Genomic DNA, 21376 nt, shown 5'->3' with positions numbered 1-21376 from the left:
AAAGAAAATAAATACTATTTAAACTTACTCGATATAAAATAATAAAAATCTGTCTTACTAAGAATTTTAAATTTCTTCTCTTTATTATTGACAATATATTTTTAAGTAGGACCTAAGTTCTTGGGCTTATTGTATAAAATTATAAAAACCTACTGTTTTACTTTAAAGTCAACAACAAAATTTTAAAAGACATTTTAGTTACTGGTTAAAAAATAAAAATCCTTTTAAACTTACTACCTCTCTCTTCATTGTTGTCAACTAAACAGAAAAACAAGTAAATAATTGATAGTAAATTTTCACTTTGGTAGTAGGTTGTTAGGTAGATTAAATAGATCTTTGATCTATTTAATCTGCTCTAATAGTCTACAACCTTTTCAATAAACTATAACTATTTTCTACAACCTGGTGTAATTTAACATAGATAGATTTTTTAAGAAAATAAATAAATATTTAAGATCATAATATATAAGATTTTAAAAACCTGAAATTTTTTAACCTACTTCAAAGAAAACAGATATATTAAAAAGTATTTTTTTTCTTTTTTATAAAGTAAAAATGCTTTTTAACTTACTTTCTCCATTAATACTGTTGTCATCTAAACAGAAAAGCAAACGCATATTTAAGTCAATTCTTTCTTAAATCTACTTTAATTACTTCAATAATAAAATATTTAATCTTTCTGGATTAAATTAATTTACAAAAATTTTCGTCTAAACCATTTTATTATTGTAAAGTTAATTTAAATCAGCAAACATATACGAACAGCAATTTATAACATTTAATTATAACATAATGGAAATAAACTTACTATTTAGTAATTCAGCAACTAAAAATAAACATATATTTTAGAACTAACTACATAACATGATACAAATCGGTAACATAATACACAATAAATACAAACCTTCATCATATATAAGAAGCGTGCTTTTTTAAATGCCTGGAAATTCCAAAAACAGAAAATCTCAAAAAATTCCAGAACAGAGGATCTTTTTCCAATGACAGCGTGCATTTTGAGAATGCACTCTTTTAAAGCCTAGTAACTACGTTACGTAACGACGTTAAACATTAAATGTTTCTGTAGCAATTGTATTATAGATTATTTGCTTCAAGATCTTTGCTTCAAGCTTAGCTTTAGCTTTAAAGTGAAAAAAATCGATCATTAAAATGAAAAAAAAAAATTTTTATTAATTATTTATTATTATATAGAAGTTTAAGTAAATTTTTTTAATTGCAATCAAAAGTTGCTTAAATATTCTTGTGCTCGTAAAGATGATAAATATCAGTTTTTATTATATGTTTCTTTTATGGTTTTTTTTTTAAGTTTGATAACTTTAAATAAATAAAAAATTGTCGTTAACTATAAACAATTTTGTTTTCTGTTACTATATATTTAGATAAAATAATTAGCTTAATAGAGATTAGGTTTTCAGAGATGATAATTTTAGTTGAGTTTTTTTTATTAGTAAATAGCTCTTATATCTAACATAATTGTCATTTAAACTTTTGTAACAAACTTTTTTACATAATCCTCATTTAAAAGTTAATGTGGTTTTTTATATAGTTAATTGCTTCTTGTATCTTACCGCTTATAAAATGATTTGACTCTTTTGGTACGGCCGAAAAATAGCAACTTTTTATGGAATCTTGCAAAAATGTGAGTATCTTTAAAAGTAAAAGTCCTAAATAAGTAATGTTATACATTATTGAAAAGCTTATAAAATTTTAAACAAATCTATATAAAAATTTTTTTCCGTGATGTTGGTAAAATCCATAATGTTGGAAAAAGAATACTTTGTGTTTTTCTGTTACTGTACCACAAGATAAGGTTTTTTCTTTGTATAAAGCCTTTACTAAGTGAACTGATGTATAAAAATTATCAAAATATTTATGATATCCTTGATTGAGCAGGGGTTTAGATACCTCCATAACAACATCACACCCCAAACCATGAGGGCTCTTATCACTTGTACTGCAACTTTTTCCTGTATAAATGTTAAAATCCTAAATGTAACCTGATTTTGAATCTGTAATGTTGCATATTTTGATTTCAAATTTAACTGGCTTGTTCATGATATATTGATGAATTCCAGAACGATGTTTTGATTTGATCTAACGTTCATCAACAGCTAGGTTTTGATTAGGCTCATACAACTCTCGACATTTAGTTTTGAATTTGTCAATAACTGGCCGTACTTTTCTTAACTTGTCGGTTTTGTCAACTTCACTGTTTGGATCTATAATATGCAGCATTGCTAAAAGGGATACAAAACGATCTCAAGATATCATGAATCTTGCCCACAAATCATGATACAGCGACTTTGTCATATTAAGCAGGCTATAAGTTTCTTCATTTCGATTACATTGCTTTCCTGCCATGCTCCATTTTTGTCAGCACATGTTTTCTTAAATTGAATATTCTGCCATGCATAAGTATTAGTGTGCCTACATACATCATTAACAATTTCGTCTGTGAAGAATAAGGAAAATTAATCAATTGCTCTTATCATATTGTTTCGTACTAAGCGTATTCCTAAATAAGCTCCAGGTTCACAAGATGGATTAAAATCCGGTACAGCTGTCTTATAATTATCAGGATCATTATATGATAATGTACTTCCATTTAAAACTTTTGGTTTGTTATCTGCATTGCTTATTAGTTTTGCTTTTTTTTGTCAGGCACTACTGATGCCTTGTTTTGTTTGCATTTATGGTAGGTTTTTGATTCTTTTTCTGTGTTGTAAAACTGTTCCTTCTCAAATTCCTCTTCAACAATATTTATTTTTTTAACTGCATGTATTGAGATCATCTTAATAGAAGACTCAAAAACAACAAAATTTTATTGTTGGAATGGTGTCTGTTTCATTATCATAATCAGAGTCACTGTCTCTCTTAGAAGAAATACACCTTGTTCGAATTCATCAATATAATTGTTACCAGTAGGCAATTTAAAAAATAAGCAACACATTGTCCCATTGATTGTGTGAGTAATCACTATGACAGATATTAATTTTATTTATAATATCCTTCATGATGATTACACATATATATGTGATAAACAAAGTATAAAAATTTACTTAAGTTGTGAATCAGAACCACCACTGAGAAGCTCGTCCAGCTCCTCTTCTTCTTCTCTACTCATACCACCAACAGATGAGTTCAAACTACTTTCATTATCATCGCTATCTTACACATAATCCAAAACTTTATATAGAGTTATATCTTTTTCATGAAGCCATTTTGGAAAAACTTACACTTCAAAACTTAAATTTTATATTTATAACGTTTAGAATTTCCGGATAAACAACTGTTTTTGGTTGGCAAATCATTATGTAATAACTTGCAAAAAAAATCACACAAAAAGCTATATTGGTTATGAATATATAGCGGAAAGAAGTCATCAAACACCAGTGAATGAAATCCTCAATTACCGTGCCGAAAGAGTTAAAAGTTAAAAAATGATAAAAAGTTGCTTAATAGAAATCGCTCTAGGCGTACCTAATACTTATGTAAATTACCGGCAGCTTAATACTTTAAAACAAGGCCTGTCAAATAGTTTTGTTATAAATGCTTTACAAAGGTCATCCTTGATGACAGACACTCTTCTTCATTACCAATAACTTCTAAGGTACCTTAAAGTTCTATCTACCTGTTTTGTTTCATGTCTACAATAATGATCTTCCTTACAACCTTACATCTATAGTGGCTTTATTTGCTGACAGTTTAACTTTATACTCTTTACTTGAAAAAAAGTCTTAATTGCTTCTTCGAATTGCTTAGAACAGGCAGCCAATCTTAAATCTGATTTCACTTCTCTATTAGCTTAAGGTTTGTGAATTTATTAAATCCAAAAAAACTCAGTTATTTTCTGCAAAAAAACTATCAAAATACTGCCGACATTCCTATATTAGTGAATGACAATCCTCTCACTAAGTCCTTTTTTTTTTTACTTGGATTATCTTTTAGTACCATTGAGTCCTTTTTCTTGGATTATCTTTTACTACCGACCTCTCATGAAACATTTTAAATCAATTGCAAAGTTAGCATTTGCTAAGGCTGGTTCCAGTCTTTACCGATGCAAATTTCTTATTCGTCAAAGTATTGATGCTCTTTCTCTTTTTGATAACTCTAAAAACACATAGGAAACAAAGTTGAACTTGTTTTATCTGCCAAGCTTGAGCTTCTTTCCCATTATCGTAAAGTTGCATCTCATTTTCTTTACTACAAATACTATCATATTGAAGAAGTTTGTAACATAAGATTATGTGATACCTAAAAGTTTTACTGTAGAATAAATTTTATTATTTAGTCATTGATTTAGTTAAGTTTTTTTTTGTTTTTTTTCCCTTGGTTTCTTTACCAATTTTTTTTTTTAATTTATTGTATCATTGGAAAATTGTTACGAAGCCATTATAAATAATAAAAATAACAACACTTTATGATGATGTAATAAAAATGACGTAAACACATTCAATTGTAATAACATATTCTAAATATTAACACTTTAAATTAATCTCTTAGAACAGGTTTAAATAATAGTATGTTTACTTTGTAACTACTTGCTTACAACTTGTATTTCCTTTTACTTACGAATATGAAATTTAAATTATCATTTAAATAAATTTTCATGTAGAATATATATTTATAGTGTTGAATCTTAAAACATTTTTATTTAAATAATTTTTATTTAAAATAAAGACCTTTTGGAATCTCTTTTTTAACTTTCCTTTTTGTTCTATGGGCAGGTTAAACTTCTTAACATAAGAGAAAGAAAACTTTTAAATAAACCCCTAATGCAAGTGTGAGTAAGTTTAACATCAATGGTTTGGAACCATAGATGTTCAACTGTATTTACAAAATTATTAAAAAATATGAAGTTATTAAAAAAATACAAAATTATTAAACACTTTTAGCACTAAAAAGATTTTTTAGTAAAGTAGGATAAATTTTTTGTAATTGTGATAAGTTAATAGCAAATTAAATATTGTGATTATGTTTTCTGTCAAGTTTGCTTTAGAGTTTTTGTATTATTTTTTTGTTATTAGTGAGCTCATGACTATAGATTAGCAGAACTATAAAGGTGCCTCAATATTATTTATATAACAATATTGACCTGTCATCAGGGCCCCTGAGAGCCTTCATGCCATCGGTAGTTGGCGCCCTATTTTTTCTTAATACTTCTAATATTCTCAGTAATTTAAAAAAAAAAAAAGGTAACTATTTTTTAGGGAACTTGTTTTTGTTTGGTGCCTCTTGGACATCTGCCGCCCAGGAAAAACTGCCTCTTTTTTGCCCTTCCCTTGCCCCTATTCTCTTGGCGTTTAAGCTTATCATATAAAGAAATGTTTTTTACTGTCAACTTGGAAATTTACTTATAGCTTTGATAAGTAAAAACCAACGAAATACTTGAGAGTTATTATTGAAAGATTTTAAAAATCAAAACAACTAAAAAAAAAAAAAAAAAGATTGAAGTATTTCAAGGTTTGAAATTAAAATTTTCAGCAAAAAAATACACTCAACTTGCATTAGTTATTGTATTACTTTTTTTAAAACAAACTTAAAGCTAAACTAAATAAGTCTAATACTTGAATGTGTTAAGTTCATGCAAATAACTATCAGTATAAAATGTACCAAAGTAGGAACTAACAGTTCTGGCTCTTTTTGATATTGCAACATTACCATTAATTGAAGCTTCGGTTTAATTTTTATTGAAAATTTTGACTTTTATCAATTTTAAAACAAAGTTATGTTTAATTTTGTTGGTGATATAAAATTGTATAAAAAGCAACCTATAGTTTTACTGTTATTTTTCATAAATTTTTTTTCTTTTATAATGTTATAATGACAATGGTAATTTACAATGGTCACTTGTAATCTAAATTTTGATCATGGTAGTTACAATCAAAGTTATAATTGCATAATAGCAATGGTTTTTATTCTTGTTTTTTAAGTTCTACATTTTAAATTTTTCAACCTTTTTTTGTTTAAGTTTTTTTGGAGTAAAAAAATAAGTAAAATAAATCTTTTGACAAATTTGCAAAATTTTATTTTGTATTTTTTGGTTTACAGATTTTGAGACCACAATGCAATAGTTCTACATCTTTCTGTGGATCTTCAATGAGTTGCTCAAAAAATTGTCTTTTAGAAATGTTATTGGGAAATAAAACCAATCAGCTAAATAAACAAACAACTATTAATGCTTTGGTTGTAAAGAGTAAGTAAAACTACAACACTTAAGAATAATTGATGCAATTCGATTTAATGAGTTTTTTGATCCGCTTTTTATAGAGTTTAAGTTACTAAGCTTACTGGATTTGATAAATATACATGATTTATATGGATGACTTAGCGCCAAACCAGCCTATACAACTGTTGAAATAAGATAATTAGAAGTAAAGTTTAAAAGTTCTTAACAAAAGTCTATAAACCAAAAAAATTAAAAGTAATTACAGTTCAGTGCATTTAAAAATTTTAAATACAGTATATTGGTGTTTGCAAAGAAACACTACATGAATTATTTTTTAGCATAAACTAATTTTTTTCAATTTTGTTGTAAAGACTGGTTTGGCAATTGACCATTCATATGTAAATATATTTTTTGTTTGTTTATATTTAATATTTTTATTTCATATAAAATGAAAATGTGAGGTTCCTTAACCGTGGTGAAAACAACTTGCCTACAATAAAAGAAAAATCTAATTATAATTCTTAATAAGTAATCTCTCTAGCAATAAAATACTTAATACTAATCTGCGAAACAGGACAAAAACACAAAAAAAGTTGTATATTATTGAACCAAAAAGAATTTGATGATAGTCATTTATGTATCCATTAAATTAAAACCTGTGTTGTTATATAATACAGGACCCACTAGATGGGTTTCAAGGTGGGAAGGCACAATTCTGCTTACAAAGTAACCAGAAACAACATTTCTGTGCATCTCAACAAAGATTGCAACAAATTTAGTGAGCTTTTCATCAAAAGAATATGCTGAATTTATTGAAACCAAATGGTAAACTATTTGGAGATGAAAACTGGAAATGATAGACATCATGTTGCATCAGTTTAAGTTGTTTCTTTAAATGATTGAGATAAATCTTAACATTATGAATAAAAACAGAAACAACTGTCTGCTGCCAGCTCGCGATAGGGTTTTGTAAAAGTTGACACTTTTTTATTTTTATTTTGATTGTGTGCATTTATCTTCCATTTAGAAGTAAAATGAGTGTAACTGTATCCAAAAAAGAACCCAGTGTGGTGCGCTTCCTTAAAATTAAACTTATATCTATTCAATATATTATATATATTGAACAATGCTAAAAAAAGTTTTTGTTTCTGCCCACAATGTTGCAGCATCACCCGGCACAAGGTTATGTTGATGGAACACATAATAAACTTAGGGTTCTTTTAAAAGAATTTGCTAAATTTTTTGCTGAACTCCTTTGTAAACATTGCTCATCACAGATGCTTCATCATGAACCTGTCTTTTTCACTTGTTATTTTCAATATTGAACTCAGTTAAAAGACCAGTGATTGGGTTAACAGATTCTTCTAAAAACTGATTTTGTAACTTGATCTTGATTCCTCTTGTTTTCTTTAAATCAACACCATATCAGAAAAAAATTTGAACAAACAAAAGAAAATTCCCATACTCTACAAAATTTACTTTTTCTAGGTGGGCTCTAAAATTGGGCTCAAAATTATAGGAAGCTATATTAAATGAAAAATATTAACAAACTGCTGTAGAACACTGAATTAGTATTTTGCTTTGTTCACAAAGTTGTTTCTCAAGCTCTTTGTCAATACACCTATGCTCATCAATTCACAACATTTCTAAAAACTTCTTTACAATTAGCTGTTGAATTTTTGTGATGATTGATATTTTACCTAAGATGTTCTCAGTCAAAGACACTCTAAATCTACTCAAACTGATAGCATTTATGCCTATTAGCAAACAACCAGCATAATTGCTAGTAACAACAGTCAAGGGTAGAAGAAAAACAAAGCCCTTGATAATCAATTTTTATTCCAGCTTTATTGTGACTTTTATAACCAGAAGTTGAAAATCTTCTACTGCTACCTGGTTCGTGTTCCAGATACCTGGCTATGGTATTGTACATGGCTATGTACCTCAAACTATCATCTACATCTGTAGTAGAGACCTCTGAAAAGTACTGATTATTAATATGAAATCCAGCAGTATTGATAATAGACAAGGATAAAGTTTTAGATATTTGTTGACAGATATTGAGATACTGAGATAAGAGAACAAAAGTTATCTGTCGACCCTCTCTTAAGCAGGTAACGGGTGATGCGGAAGTTATCGAACAAATCCTAATTTCATTATTTGAGCATAATAATTAGTTTTTGTGGTTTTATGCGTAGGCATAAACGTTCTATAAAATATAAACTTTATTATTTGAAACACAATTATTTAAAATGAAGTTAAATGCAGCTGAACGAGAATCCTTTCGAAAGCGACTAAAAATATTTTTTGTAAATAAACCTATTATAAAAAAAAAAAAATTGTAAATCATTTTCAAAAGGAAGGATTTGCTGGAAGTACAATATACGATAACCTAAATAGACTTGAAATCGTTTTCTGATAGAAAGCACCCTGGTCGTCCGACATTCTGGACTAGAGAAAAAAAAGCCGAATTAATGAGACTTGTCAACAATCGAAAAGGGGTCAGTCAGAGAAAAATAGGTATTAAATTCGGTGTAAATCAATCGACAATTGGTTGTCAGTTAAAAAAAATGGATATTAAATATAGAAAACGTGAAAAGACTCCAAAATACACTATAGAACAACAAATAAAGGCAAAGAAAAGTAGCAGGAAACTAGTTAATCAACTCTATAACACAAAATCGCTTCGAGTCATCGATGACGAAAAATACTTTTGTTTTGCAGGGGACAACATGCCTGGAAATTCTGGATACTACACAAACATCAAAAAGACATGCCCAGAAAGTGTTCATTTTATAGGAAAAGAGAAATTTCCAAAAAAATTATTAATGTGGATAGCCATATCTGACCGTGGTATGTCCGAGCCATTGTTTCGCACTTCCAAGGCTGTAGCGATTAATTCATCAATCTATATTAATGAATGTCTAGAAAAACGACTTCTTCCATTTATTCACAAGTATCATGGAGACTTTAACTATTTATTTTGGCCAGATTTAGCAAGTTCTCATTATTCTAAAGATTCTCTAAATTGGATGGACCAATATGTCTATTACGTTGATAAAGAATCCAATCCCCCAAATGTGCCTCAAGCACGACCAATTGAAATTTTTTGGGGACATTTGGCACAGAAGGTTTACGAGGGAGATTGGCAAGCTTCAACAGAGCAAGTTTTGATTGATCGCATTAAATTAAAACTACAAGAAATTGATTTGAACTTTTTACAGTTGCATATGAAAGGCGTCAGAGCAAAATTGAGATCAATTGCAGATGGTGTTTTTTCATATAAAAAATAATATATTTTTATTAAAAGATATTATTTTTTATATGAAAAAGATTTTGTCCGATACCTTCCACATCACCCGTTAAGTTGGTAAAATGTAAGAACCTTAAATTGATGCTGATTAAATCAAGCTCAGTTTAAGTTTGCAAAGGCTTGGGTTTTTTTTTCATACGTCTTTTACTGCCACTCTGATATTTTCTCTTAAACGTTTTATATACTTATCTAACCCACCTCAATCATCAGCACAGAAGTCAGATGCATATGACAGCATGCAAATGTGTAGTAAAATACATTTTTCGTGAGCATGCTGTTTCTTGCTCGTTTTTCTCAGCTAATGCAGATTTTTTGCTGCTTTTTTTTTTCAATTTTTTGCTGGTTTTTTGACTCCGGTATCCTTTAAATAACATTTTTTGCTGTAACTTGTGTATGTATTTCGGGAACTTTTTTTGCAGATTTTGTCTCTCTTTTCTGTTTTTATATCAATGATGTGTGGGAAGAAAAAAAAGTCAAACAATAAATGCACATGCTAAATAATAAGATTCTTAATTTAAACTCTAATTTAGCTTACCAATATAGATAATTATAAAATAACGAATATATATAACAAATATATACTATGAGTGATAATAAAAAAAATAAAAGTGATGCCTGAAATTTTCTGGGAAAATTTTGCTTTAAATTTCTGGAAATTTTTAAATAAATTTTTATTGCAATAAACTTATTGTTTTATAAGATTTTCTTTTTTGGTTTCAAAAATATGTGTTTTATCATTGTAGTATTTGGGTATTCTTTAAATATTTCAACAAAAAAGATAAAATAATTGCCTATGATTGCATAAAAATTTTTTAAAAACATATGAAAATTTTTATGTATAAAGATTGCATTTAAATCATCTTTATAAAAGATACATGTTACAAATGCACAAGCTGTGTTAGATTATAATAATTTATCTAAAAATGACATAAGAAAACACATTTGAATGTTCAGTAAATCAATAATAAGTTAATTTGCTTGGCATGATACTTATAAAACACAAACACACACACATACACAAATTGCCCACTTGGCAGTATTGGTTGAAAAATACAGTATACATTAAAACCATTTTAAAGTATAGCATAATTGTTCCATTTATTAATTTATAAAGTCAAAAGTGTCCTAGCAAGGTTGTGGCGATTAAGACTCAGGTCTTAAAGGTACTTATTCAAACATAGCGATAAAATTTATGTCCTTGTAATTATTAATTCTTTATTTTTAATGCTAACTATATTTTTAAATAGTTCAAATTTAGCAAAAAAAATTTCTTTACTTTTTGTTTTTCATTAATCAATAACGTCTTTAAATTAAGAAAAAATTGTCAAATAGCAGTAAGCAATCCCTAATTTGGTCTAGTAATAAATAAATAACAATTTAACTTGATATATTATCTAAAAAATATAAAATACAAATTCATCTCTATATATGGTTGCTATTGTCCCAGTTTTTCTGCTGAAGATCGCTATAAAAGTTTAAACTAGTTTTGCGTTGTGCTCTCCTCCGTGAAAATCAAGACAATGGCAGCCTTATCTAAATAATATAATCTTTTTGGTTTTTCTCGCTTTTACTGGTCTTGGGATTTAGTAAAGACCACATAACTCAAGATATTAAGTTCTTTTTAATAACGGCAAGCACCAGAGAAGGAAAGCCATGTACAACTTACCTATACCTAAAAAAAAATGGAGAAAAAAAAAAAGATCAATTATGATGCACTCTGGTCTACATTTATGATTGTTACCAAGGTTGCTTACATCTTCATGTAAGGTATCATATTGCATGCTTCTCAGTTTGTTTTGGTTATTTCTATGAAACCTAGACACTGCTCTTCAATATTAACATATGCAAGAAACTATTTCAGCAGCATATTGCTTAAATAGTTTCTTGGCGTAATTTATTGAACAGAAGTTTTGTCTTACTGAAGGACCATAATTGTAAAACTGAGATAAATTAACATGATTTCTAACCAATGTTGGATCTTCAGGATTGCTCACCAATTATGCCATTTCTTAGAAAAAAAAGTGAATAAACCGTTGGATCTAAGTTAGCTGACATACTTAATATAACTTCTAAATAAATTTCTAGGTAAATAACTTCCATGGAAGCTGGTGGAACACCGTCTTCTCCAACAAATACAACTCCAACTTCGCTAACTATAGTTTGCAAATAAAATATTAAGTTATATAAGCAAAGTTGATTGCTATGTTGTTGTTTTCTAAAATTTACTGCTGCAAGTGGGTCAGAGATATGCAGTTGATAATGTTGGGGGAATATCATGATCTGGCCTAAGATTACCTACACAATGCAATTGTTGAAAAAATTCGGCCACAGGTTTTAAAATGTGGCAACCTATGGTTCACAGGTTAAACCACATTGTCAGTAAATAAAGCAAAATAAAAACATGAATAAACTTGCTTAAAATGTTCAAAAAAGACTTAAGACAAAACTTACTAAAACTTTACTAAAAAGGAAACATTGTACTAAAAAAACTACTTTTCCAGTCATTTTAGTTAAAACTTCTTCTAAAAAAAAGAAAATAGGCTATAAAAATTAGGAAAATAAAAACAACCAACAACAAACAAACGATTATTTAAATTTTTATTGTAAAATTAAACAATGAACAACATCAATTCTTCTTGAAACTAAAAATATATAAGCTCTAATTTGCTTGCAGACCTTGCTTGAACCGCGTATAGAAAAGCCTACAAACTACTAGAAACTAATGACATAAGTTGACTATTAACTACTTTTAAATTACATTATTAATATTAAGATATTCAATCAAGTCTTTTTATATATAATTTTACAGTTTTCACTAACTTGTAGGCCAATTTATAGAGATTGAAAAATGCCCTATCCCATTTAAGGATGGTAGTGCAAATTATGTTTAACCTTAACAAATTGGTACACAAATAACATCAATATACTTAGCAAATACTTGAATAAAACAGTTTTAGAAAATTTTGAAAACAATTTATTATAGTTGCTTGTAATAGTTTTTAATAAAAAAAACTCAACAAAATACCAAAAAAAGTGTTTTTTAAAGGGGGCTTTCTAAAATTTTTATAATCTGCTTCACAATATTTTACCATAAAGTTGTCCATAACAACTGCCTAAATAAGACATAAAATTTTACTCATTATTGAAAATTCAGGAAAATTTTTATCCCTTCTCAAAACTTGAACATTCCATCAAGCCTTAATCATAATGTGATTTGGGTTTGTTGGAATTAAAACTTCAACAATCCAACAAACCTCAATTTAACTAGTGCATTCTTTAAAGATTTGCTTAAAGTAACCCATGCACAAAGCTCTATAAAAAGCACAATTAAAGAAAGACCACAAAAAAAAACTACTTATAAAACTATTTTATTATAATACAAAAAAAGACCTTTTTATAAAAGTCTCCAATGGAAAATGGAGTTTTTCAAAGTGAGGCAGTGCTTCTCAATCAAATGAATCTCCATTTCACCCTGAACCTTACAATATATTAGCTTTTAGCTAATATATTGTAAGATTCAGGGTGAAATAGTGAATTATTTTTTTCATTTACTTTATATATTTAAACTTTTAATTAGTGTATTATTGTTTCTAGAATAGTTGAAATATATATATAGCCCTCAAAATTAGGGTTGGCATTCGGCAATGCCTCCTATAACTGCCGACCTATAAGTGTTTTAGTCGGCAAAAAATTGCCAACCTTGTTTCTTTGCTTTATGGTAAAACCTTTGTACCAAATTTTTTTCTTGTAATTAGATAAAATGAGGTCGGCTATATTTTGCTGACCTTCATTTTTTCTTTTCAAGTTATATCATCCCTACAGTCATTTTCAAATTACAACTATATGATCATTTATTTTTAATATTTATAATATTAATAATAATTTTTGTTATATACTTTATTTTTATTATATTTATATTAACTCTGAAGAATTTTAAGACCAGTTGCTAAATTCTTTCAAACACACAAACAATTTAATAAAAATAAAATCATATCAATTAACCATTCAAAAAAATATTATCAGCCAAAACAGTTTTATCCAAGAACTTAGCAAGGTGAAAAACATAAACTGTCAATGTTTTAAGTCTTTGCAAAATTAAGTAAAATATTACGCGAAGTTTGTTTTAAAAACACTTGAATTAACTTCTTGCAGAAAACATGACAAAATCAATATAATGCCTTATTTTAACTGTCAAAACTTTGATCAGTGCTCTTCAATGGATAAAAAATGTGTTAACTGTATCTTAGATAGAAAAAATTATCATTTTCACTGTGCATTTGGTATTAAAAGTCATTCACTTGAGAGAAAAAAAAACAACCTTGAAAGAAAAACTTGAAATTAATTGTTTAAAGACTAAGTCCAGAAAGATGATAGAACTTACATAAATTATATATCATACTCACTTTGGAATGTTTGCTTAATAATAAACTTCCTGATGAAATGGAGCATATACTTGAAATTCAGTTTTTGTTACGGAAACATGAATGACTTCTGAAATCAATAATACAACAGCAATTATAAAATATTATAGATATGTTTTGTGTCACAGAGTAAGGAAAGAAAGATATAAAGGTGATGGGGTAGGACTTATTTTAAAACAATCAATTAAGCACAAACAATTACAAAATAAACAGTTTCACTCTTTGAACATGTGTGCAAGTCTTCTCAGAAAGCGTGTGTGGTTGTATGCTTTGTTCATCCATATCTAAAGTAATTTTTTTTAACACACTGACCATGGCAGTTTGCAGTTTTTAACTTTTTAAGTGTTTTAATAATTCGGCCCAAAAAGTTAAACTTATCTACTGAGAAGAAAAAATACAGTTCTATAAAAAGGAGACAAAATTGTATCGAAATATAAATTTTGATTAAATTAACTAGAAAAATTTAATTATTTAAAATGAGAAAATTAAATTTTTTTTTTTTATAAAACTTTTTATACAAGTTTTTATTCTTTTTTTAGGGTGGTTGTTAGGGTGGCTGTTAGGGTGGTTGTTATTTTTATCTATCGAATTTGATACAAGTTAAGGATAAAACATTATATTTTATAACAATTTAACAACAATTAAGAGTTTTGATTTGCAATTTGTTCACGACTTTAATCAGCATGTATAATTAAGAAACTAATTTGCAATGTATGCTTGAACTATTAGAAATTTTTGTTAATTTTTTTTCTTACATTTATTCATTTTCACATCTTTTTGCTTTTAAAAACGTTTTTGCTATATTTGACCTTTTTTTCTCAGTACTTTTATAATATGAAAATAAGAAAATACGTTTATTTGTTTGCTATTTATTTGTAAAATATATTATTTTATCAATAAATTTTGTAATGAATGAAAAAATGAAATAAAAGAATTGCATGGTTTCTTTTATAAATGTATTTACCACATTTGATGCCTATCTGAAATTGGTTCCTTTATATTGCCCAATGTTCAACATTAATATGTATTACTAGAGATAGTGAACATAACATTTGCTTTGTTTGAAAAAAATGTATTTAAAATTTAAAAAAAAGTTTTGAATAGGATCCTAAAAATTCTGTTAAAAAGGTTGAGTGAATTACAAAGCACTAGCCCACTAGCTTTTGGAGCATCGTCAAAAAAAAAAAGTTTATCAGGAAATAAACTATCGGGTTTAAATAAAAAATTTGGATAATCCAGCAAAAGTGCAGACTATTTCAATGGGGGTAGTGAAAACAACCAAATATTTTATATTTAAGCATTAGTATTAATGACTTTTTATTTTTTATATGAAAATATAAAAAACTTGTTAAAAAATAAAAATAAAAATTTTACAAATAAATTGCAATTAGTTTTCTGGTTTTCCTATGCATTCATAAAAACAGAAAAACATCTAATAAACAAATTTCAAAATTATCCATATTTCTAGTGCAAATAATAAATTGTTTCCTTAATATACTGACTGAAAAAAGTTGAGAATAAATTGTATTTTAAAAAAATGTTTTTATTTTTGCTATCTTCTTATCTGCTTTTTTCCTTGACTTGTCTCAATTTTGTCTCACTTGTCTCAATTTTGGTAGTGGAAAACAACTAACGCCCTGAAAAAAAAAGAAAACAAAAATAGTAAAATATTAAGTATTTTTTTTTTGAAAAATTTTTTTTTTTTTAGTTTTCAATTTTATTTAGTTATTTTATTTAGATTTTCTCCTTCTTATCGATTCTTTTCATCGAGTATCGCTGTTTTATTCTTTCGTATATTATTTGATTCTTTTCATCGAGTATTGCTGTTTTATTCTTTTGTATATTATTTGATTCTTTTCATCGAGTATCGCTGTTTTATTCTTTCGTATATTATTTGATTCTTTTCATCGAGTATCGCTGTTTTATTCTTTCGTATATTATTTGATTCTTTTCATCGAGTATCGCTGTTTTATTCTTTCGTATATTATTTGATTCTTTTCATTGAGTATTGCTGTTTTATTCTTTCGTATATTATTTGATTCTTTTCATCGAGTATTGCTGTTTTATTCTCTGTAGTTTCTTAAAGCTTTTTTTTGCTGCAAATTCTTAAAATGCTTCCTATATAAAAAAGTGGTCAAGTTGTCTAAATTACTTTAAACATGGACAAAAAAGCCGTGCAATTGTATGTACTTTCTGGGAAGGCTTGTGTGTTTGTTAAAAATATTGTCACTAATTTTAATTTGCATTTATACAGAGATTAATACAAGAATTTACAATACAGTAAAAGAATTGAACATGAAAAATTTAAATGTTTCTCAAGAAATAACTTTTTCAACCATAGAATAATTAAAAACTGGAATTTTTTGCCGAACTATGTTTTTACTTCAAGGTCTATAAATTGTTTTAAAATTAATTTTGACAATTTACAACATTATCAGCTGTTATAGCATCACAGTATGCTCTGCAACAATGTTTATATTGTTGTTACAGTAAATATATATTATTTTGTTATATTATATTGTTATATTTATAGACTAATTTTTGTCACAATTTAACACAATTTCTTAGGATAAATTCATGGATTTACTTAAAACAATAGTATCAACAGGTTGCACATACGTTATAGCTGGGTGATATAAATATACACTTGGATACTAAAGAACTATATAGCAAAACCTTTAAAGAAATGTTAGATGTACTAAATCTTACATGATAAGTCAAAGAACCAACTCATAAAATGAGACACATACTAGATGGAGCATTTAATAAGCCAGATGAAATAACAGTAATTATGCTTTGACAGACTTAGGTTTGATTGACTATTTTCTCATTTGTTCTAAAGAAGAACAAAAAAAAAAAGTTGTACCATGCTATCACATCACCATACTATCTCATACAGGAATTTAAAGACAAAGAACATGCAATCTTTTAACAATGAAATATTAGGAAATAAACCAGAAATATTATCAGCTCAAAATATGAAAGACAAAAATATTATTATATAACCAAGTAATGAAAGAAATTGTGCAAAAACATTCTCCTTAAAATCTTAAAGAGTAAAAATAGTCAAAACAGCACCTTGGTTTGATAGAGAATATATGCAACTTAGGCAAAATCAAAAAAAAGCAGAAAAATTATTTAAGAGAACAAAAAATGAAAGCGTCAAAAAGAATATAGATGCCTCAGGAAAAAAACAACAATAATTGCTTATATAAAAAAAGAACATATTTCTCTAATCTATTAAAAAAAAAACACTAAAGTAAAAAACTATTCTCATTAGTAAACGAGCTTCTAGATAAAATTTTTCTTTTATTTTTAACATCTTCACTTCCAACAAGGTGCAAGCAGCCACTATTAGAGTTAAATGATGCAGTTTATAAAGCAAGGTTAACAGACGACTAACTAGAACTAGAAACTAGATGAATAAGAGTTTTTGGAGAACTTAGGAACAGTCACAGTAAAATGGATGACTTAAAGGAATGACAAGTAACACGAGAATAAATTTTTGTAAATAGACAAATAAGTACTAACTCTTTAGAGCAGTGCCTTTTATAGTATTTATAGGAGAGAGAAAGAGAAGCAATGAATATGTAATACCATCAGCCGATTCAGATGAAGAAATAGCTTTCAACTTATTTTGCAGAAAAAATCAGAAAACTCAGGTCTAATCATCTAATATACATAACAAAGAAAAGCACATCAAATTATAATAGTCAGTTTTTAAGACATTTTGATCCAACAACATATGAAGAAATTTACAAACTATGTATATGTTTTTTTGACCACCCGATTTCAGTATATCTACTTAGGAATAATTTACAAACATCTATACATATATGGATTGAAAATAGTAAACTATTGCTAGAATCAAGTAGCATGTATTGTCGAAAAAGTGCTACATTACTTCCAATAATAATGAAGTTAGACTTTGCCACAGATACTAAAGACTTCAAAAATTATAGATCAGTTTCTAATTAAGTATTCATTAGCAAGCTAATAGTAAGAGAAGTTTCCAATCGTCTTGATTCTCACATGACAAAAAACAATCTTCGTAAAGAATTTCAATATAGATACAAAAAAATCATTCAACTGAAAACTTCAAATATTATAGACCAAACAATCTTTATATAGAATAGAAGAAGCTAGTAAACTTTGGTTAAATATGAAACTCATGTTTAAAGAAAAAATATAGAATAAATAAAACAAATAGAAACAATAAGTATTCAAAAAGATAATTTTCTGTGGAATACCTTAATAACCCATAAAAAGTAAATTTTTTCTGCAAAAAAAGAATTAAAGATTTATTAGTTTTATATAAAAAAAATTTTTTAATTGTTTAAAAAAGTTTTTAAACAATTAAAAATTTAAAAGCACTTCATTTAATGGAAGTGCAATTAAATGAAAGACAAGGAGCAAAAAAATTTTTGAAATTTTTAGTGAAAATTTTAAATAAGCAAAAGTTTTATATAATTTTATACAATAGAAAATTTTATAAATTTTTTAATATAAATTTATAAAAATATTATTTTACAGCTTTAATCAAAAATTAAAAACATTTTTATGCATTTGTTAAACTTATAAGTTGAGTTTAAAATATATAATCTAAATTTAAATAAGTTTTTTTATTCCAGCTCAAAAAATACAGGCAAAGAAACAATGATCTTTGCCAATATGGTCTTTTAATTTTGGATTTGCTTTTTGAAGGTGATGGTAATAGTAATATGGTGGTAATAATCCATCTCCAATGGCCAGATAATTCCAGCCACAGAGTTTAAAATAGTCAGCAAATATGTATATGTATATATATATATATATATGTATATATATATATATATATATATATATATATATATATATATATATATATATATATATATATATACATATTTAAAAATTTGCATTTTTATTAGATACGATTGTCTTTTGAAGCCTTTTTAAAAAGATTCAACCGATGAAATTAAAAACAATTAAGCAACTTATTTGAAGATTTGTGAAGAGTAAAAATATGATAATAATAATAATAATAATAATTATTTCAGATATGCTTATCAGGCATTGCATTGTAAATAATGAAATTTATATAGCCACAACATTATTTAAAAAGTTATTTCTTTTTACATTTAAGTTTTTTGTCCTATTTGTATGTAAACTATATATGTATAGCCTCAGGGCTCATCGGGAGTAAATGAGCCGGAGAACAGAAAAAAGCTCTCTAAAAAACGAACATGGCAAGCCTTGCAAGCTGCTCCTCTAAATATCTTCTTTGGAGAGCTTTTGGTTTTTGTACAAGCTATCTGTTTATTCATTAAAAAAAATTGCTTATTAAATACAAAATTTAGTTTTATATTTGTTACAAGCATATGTTTGTAAAGTTGGTGTTACAAAAATATATACATAACAAGCGCTATTTATTGCCGGGCAAAAAATTCTTTAGACTAGCATTGTCTTTTGGTTTTCACACTAGCTATTTATTAACAACATTACTTATTTAATAAAATATTTGACAAAGAACTATAAAGGCTTTTACTGCTTATAAAAAGTGTTTTATATTTTCTTATTATAATAGAATACGAGGATTTTAAGATGAAAAATTCCACAAATAAGGTGAATAATATATTAAAGTAATTAATATATAAAATATATAATTCATAGCATAAAATAAAAACTGTTGCGCAATACTTTAGAGTGTAATTATTTTATTTTTATCAGTTAAATGATTTAATATTTTATCAATATAATTTAGAGTGCAATAATTTTATATTTTTCAGTTAGTTCAATCTAATCAAAACCATTTGAGTTTAAATCATTGCCCTTTTTTAGTATATATATATATTTTTTTTGCAACAACCTTTTAAAAACCATCATTATGGAATTAATTTTTTTTGTAATAAAAAGGACTTGGTGTTTTTCATTTTAGTTATAATGATAATTATACCGAGAGAAAAAACTATATTTTTGTGAGAGCTGTAAATTGCTCCCGTAAATCGTTTTAGGGTAGTTTGGGCAAGAGTGAGAGCTAAAGCTCTCACCTCCCACTGAGGTCTGTGGCTTTTTATTTATAATAAAGTTTTAAGCAGCAAAATGATATTAAATAATAATAAATGATATTGTTTTGAAAACAAAGTTTTGCATGGCAAAAACATCGAATCAAATTTACACTATTAAAACATAAATAACTATAAATAAGGTTTTTAAGTAATTATTCCTATATAAATATTATTTAGCATAAAATTTGCTATCCATCAATATTAGTTCCTAGTATTTTGGAGTTATCAAAGTTAACACACTTTATACCTCTAAAATTGCCTCCTGTTCAGGTATTCTGGTTTTTATTCTTGGCATAGTGTCACATGGTATGGCATAATAATACTTGAGTAGGGGAAAACTGACTAGTAGGGTCTGGTGTGTTTCTTTTTGTGAGCATTGTCCTCGTGAAATCACTATTATTAAGATCACCATTTGGTCCCACATTTTTTTGAGGAGGCATTTTTTTGATTTAACTGCAAGTTCAAACTTTCATCTGTTTATTGTTTTCAGGAAAGCAATCAAATGGAAGTTTAGTGGGTGTACCTGGTGGGAGACTTCTTTTGGGACAACCGCGCACATGTATGGTGTTATTTTCACTGTATGTTTTGGACTCATTAGTCTGGGAGCCTCAGTTAATAGCTCCATGGAGGGCACTACCTATCTCTAGAAAGTCTTTAGAGATGATACCCAATTAGGTCATTGCTTCTTTAGATAAGTAGAATCTGTTTGCATCTGGACTTACATAAACCATTACTGCTCATTCAACTTTGTTGCTGTTAGATTGTTTTCCATCAAGAAGTAAAAGAATTGCACCTTTGATACAAAATTGGGTTTTGTTGGCAGCTGGCATGCTATATTTCACAGGTATCAAATTGTTTGCATTAAAACCTGTGCTGTCAAACCCTTTCCTAGACCGTAAGCAAGACCGTGCACCGGTATCTGTAATAACTTGTAGATATTTCAGTATAATGCGAGGAAATAGGATACCAAATGTGTCGTAGTCTGATTTGTTGGTAGTCACCCACAACTGAATTGTAGGTTGAACAATCCATTGAGCTGTGGCCCATCCATCATGGGTAAATATGTGATGGTTTATTTATGTGGAATGTTGCTTCACATTGGCAATCTTTCGTGATTTAATTTTTTTCCAATTTTGATGCTCAATTGCGCTCAACTTTATTACAAGTCTGCTGGCCTTAGCTCTTTAGTTGCATTCACTTTCATATCATTTGGGATGATTCCATTGTTAATTTTAGAAGTGCAAAATCTAAGCTTCTTTCATTAGTCTAGACACAGCTTGTGGGATTTTGTGTTCCATCCTTTAGATGGTTCTGTAAATAAACTGTATGATTTTGAGCAATCTGGATGTTTGGCTGTAATATTGGTTTGCTTAATGCCCTGTGTATTGCTCTTGTTTTGTTTCCTGAA

At 27.4% G+C, this 21376-nt stretch overlaps 1 protein-coding gene across 1 annotated transcript in view; it reads left to right on the top strand.

Annotated features, from left to right (window-relative positions):
* The window catches only part of LOC136084056 (uncharacterized), a 242124-nt gene that overhangs the window by 79508 nt on the left and 141240 nt on the right, over positions 1-21376 (top strand). Inside the window, exon 7 of the mRNA XM_065804144.1 lies at positions 6070-6214. Within this exon, the coding sequence (XP_065660216.1) occupies positions 6070-6214 (145 nt within the window). The remainder of the gene's footprint in view (positions 1-6069; positions 6215-21376) is intronic.

This window comes from Hydra vulgaris, chromosome 08 (genome assembly GCF_038396675.1).
Source record: "Hydra vulgaris chromosome 08, alternate assembly HydraT2T_AEP".
NCBI lineage: Eukaryota > Metazoa > Cnidaria > Hydrozoa > Anthoathecata > Hydridae > Hydra > Hydra vulgaris.
This window is presented reverse-complemented; position numbering and strand designations above follow the sequence as displayed.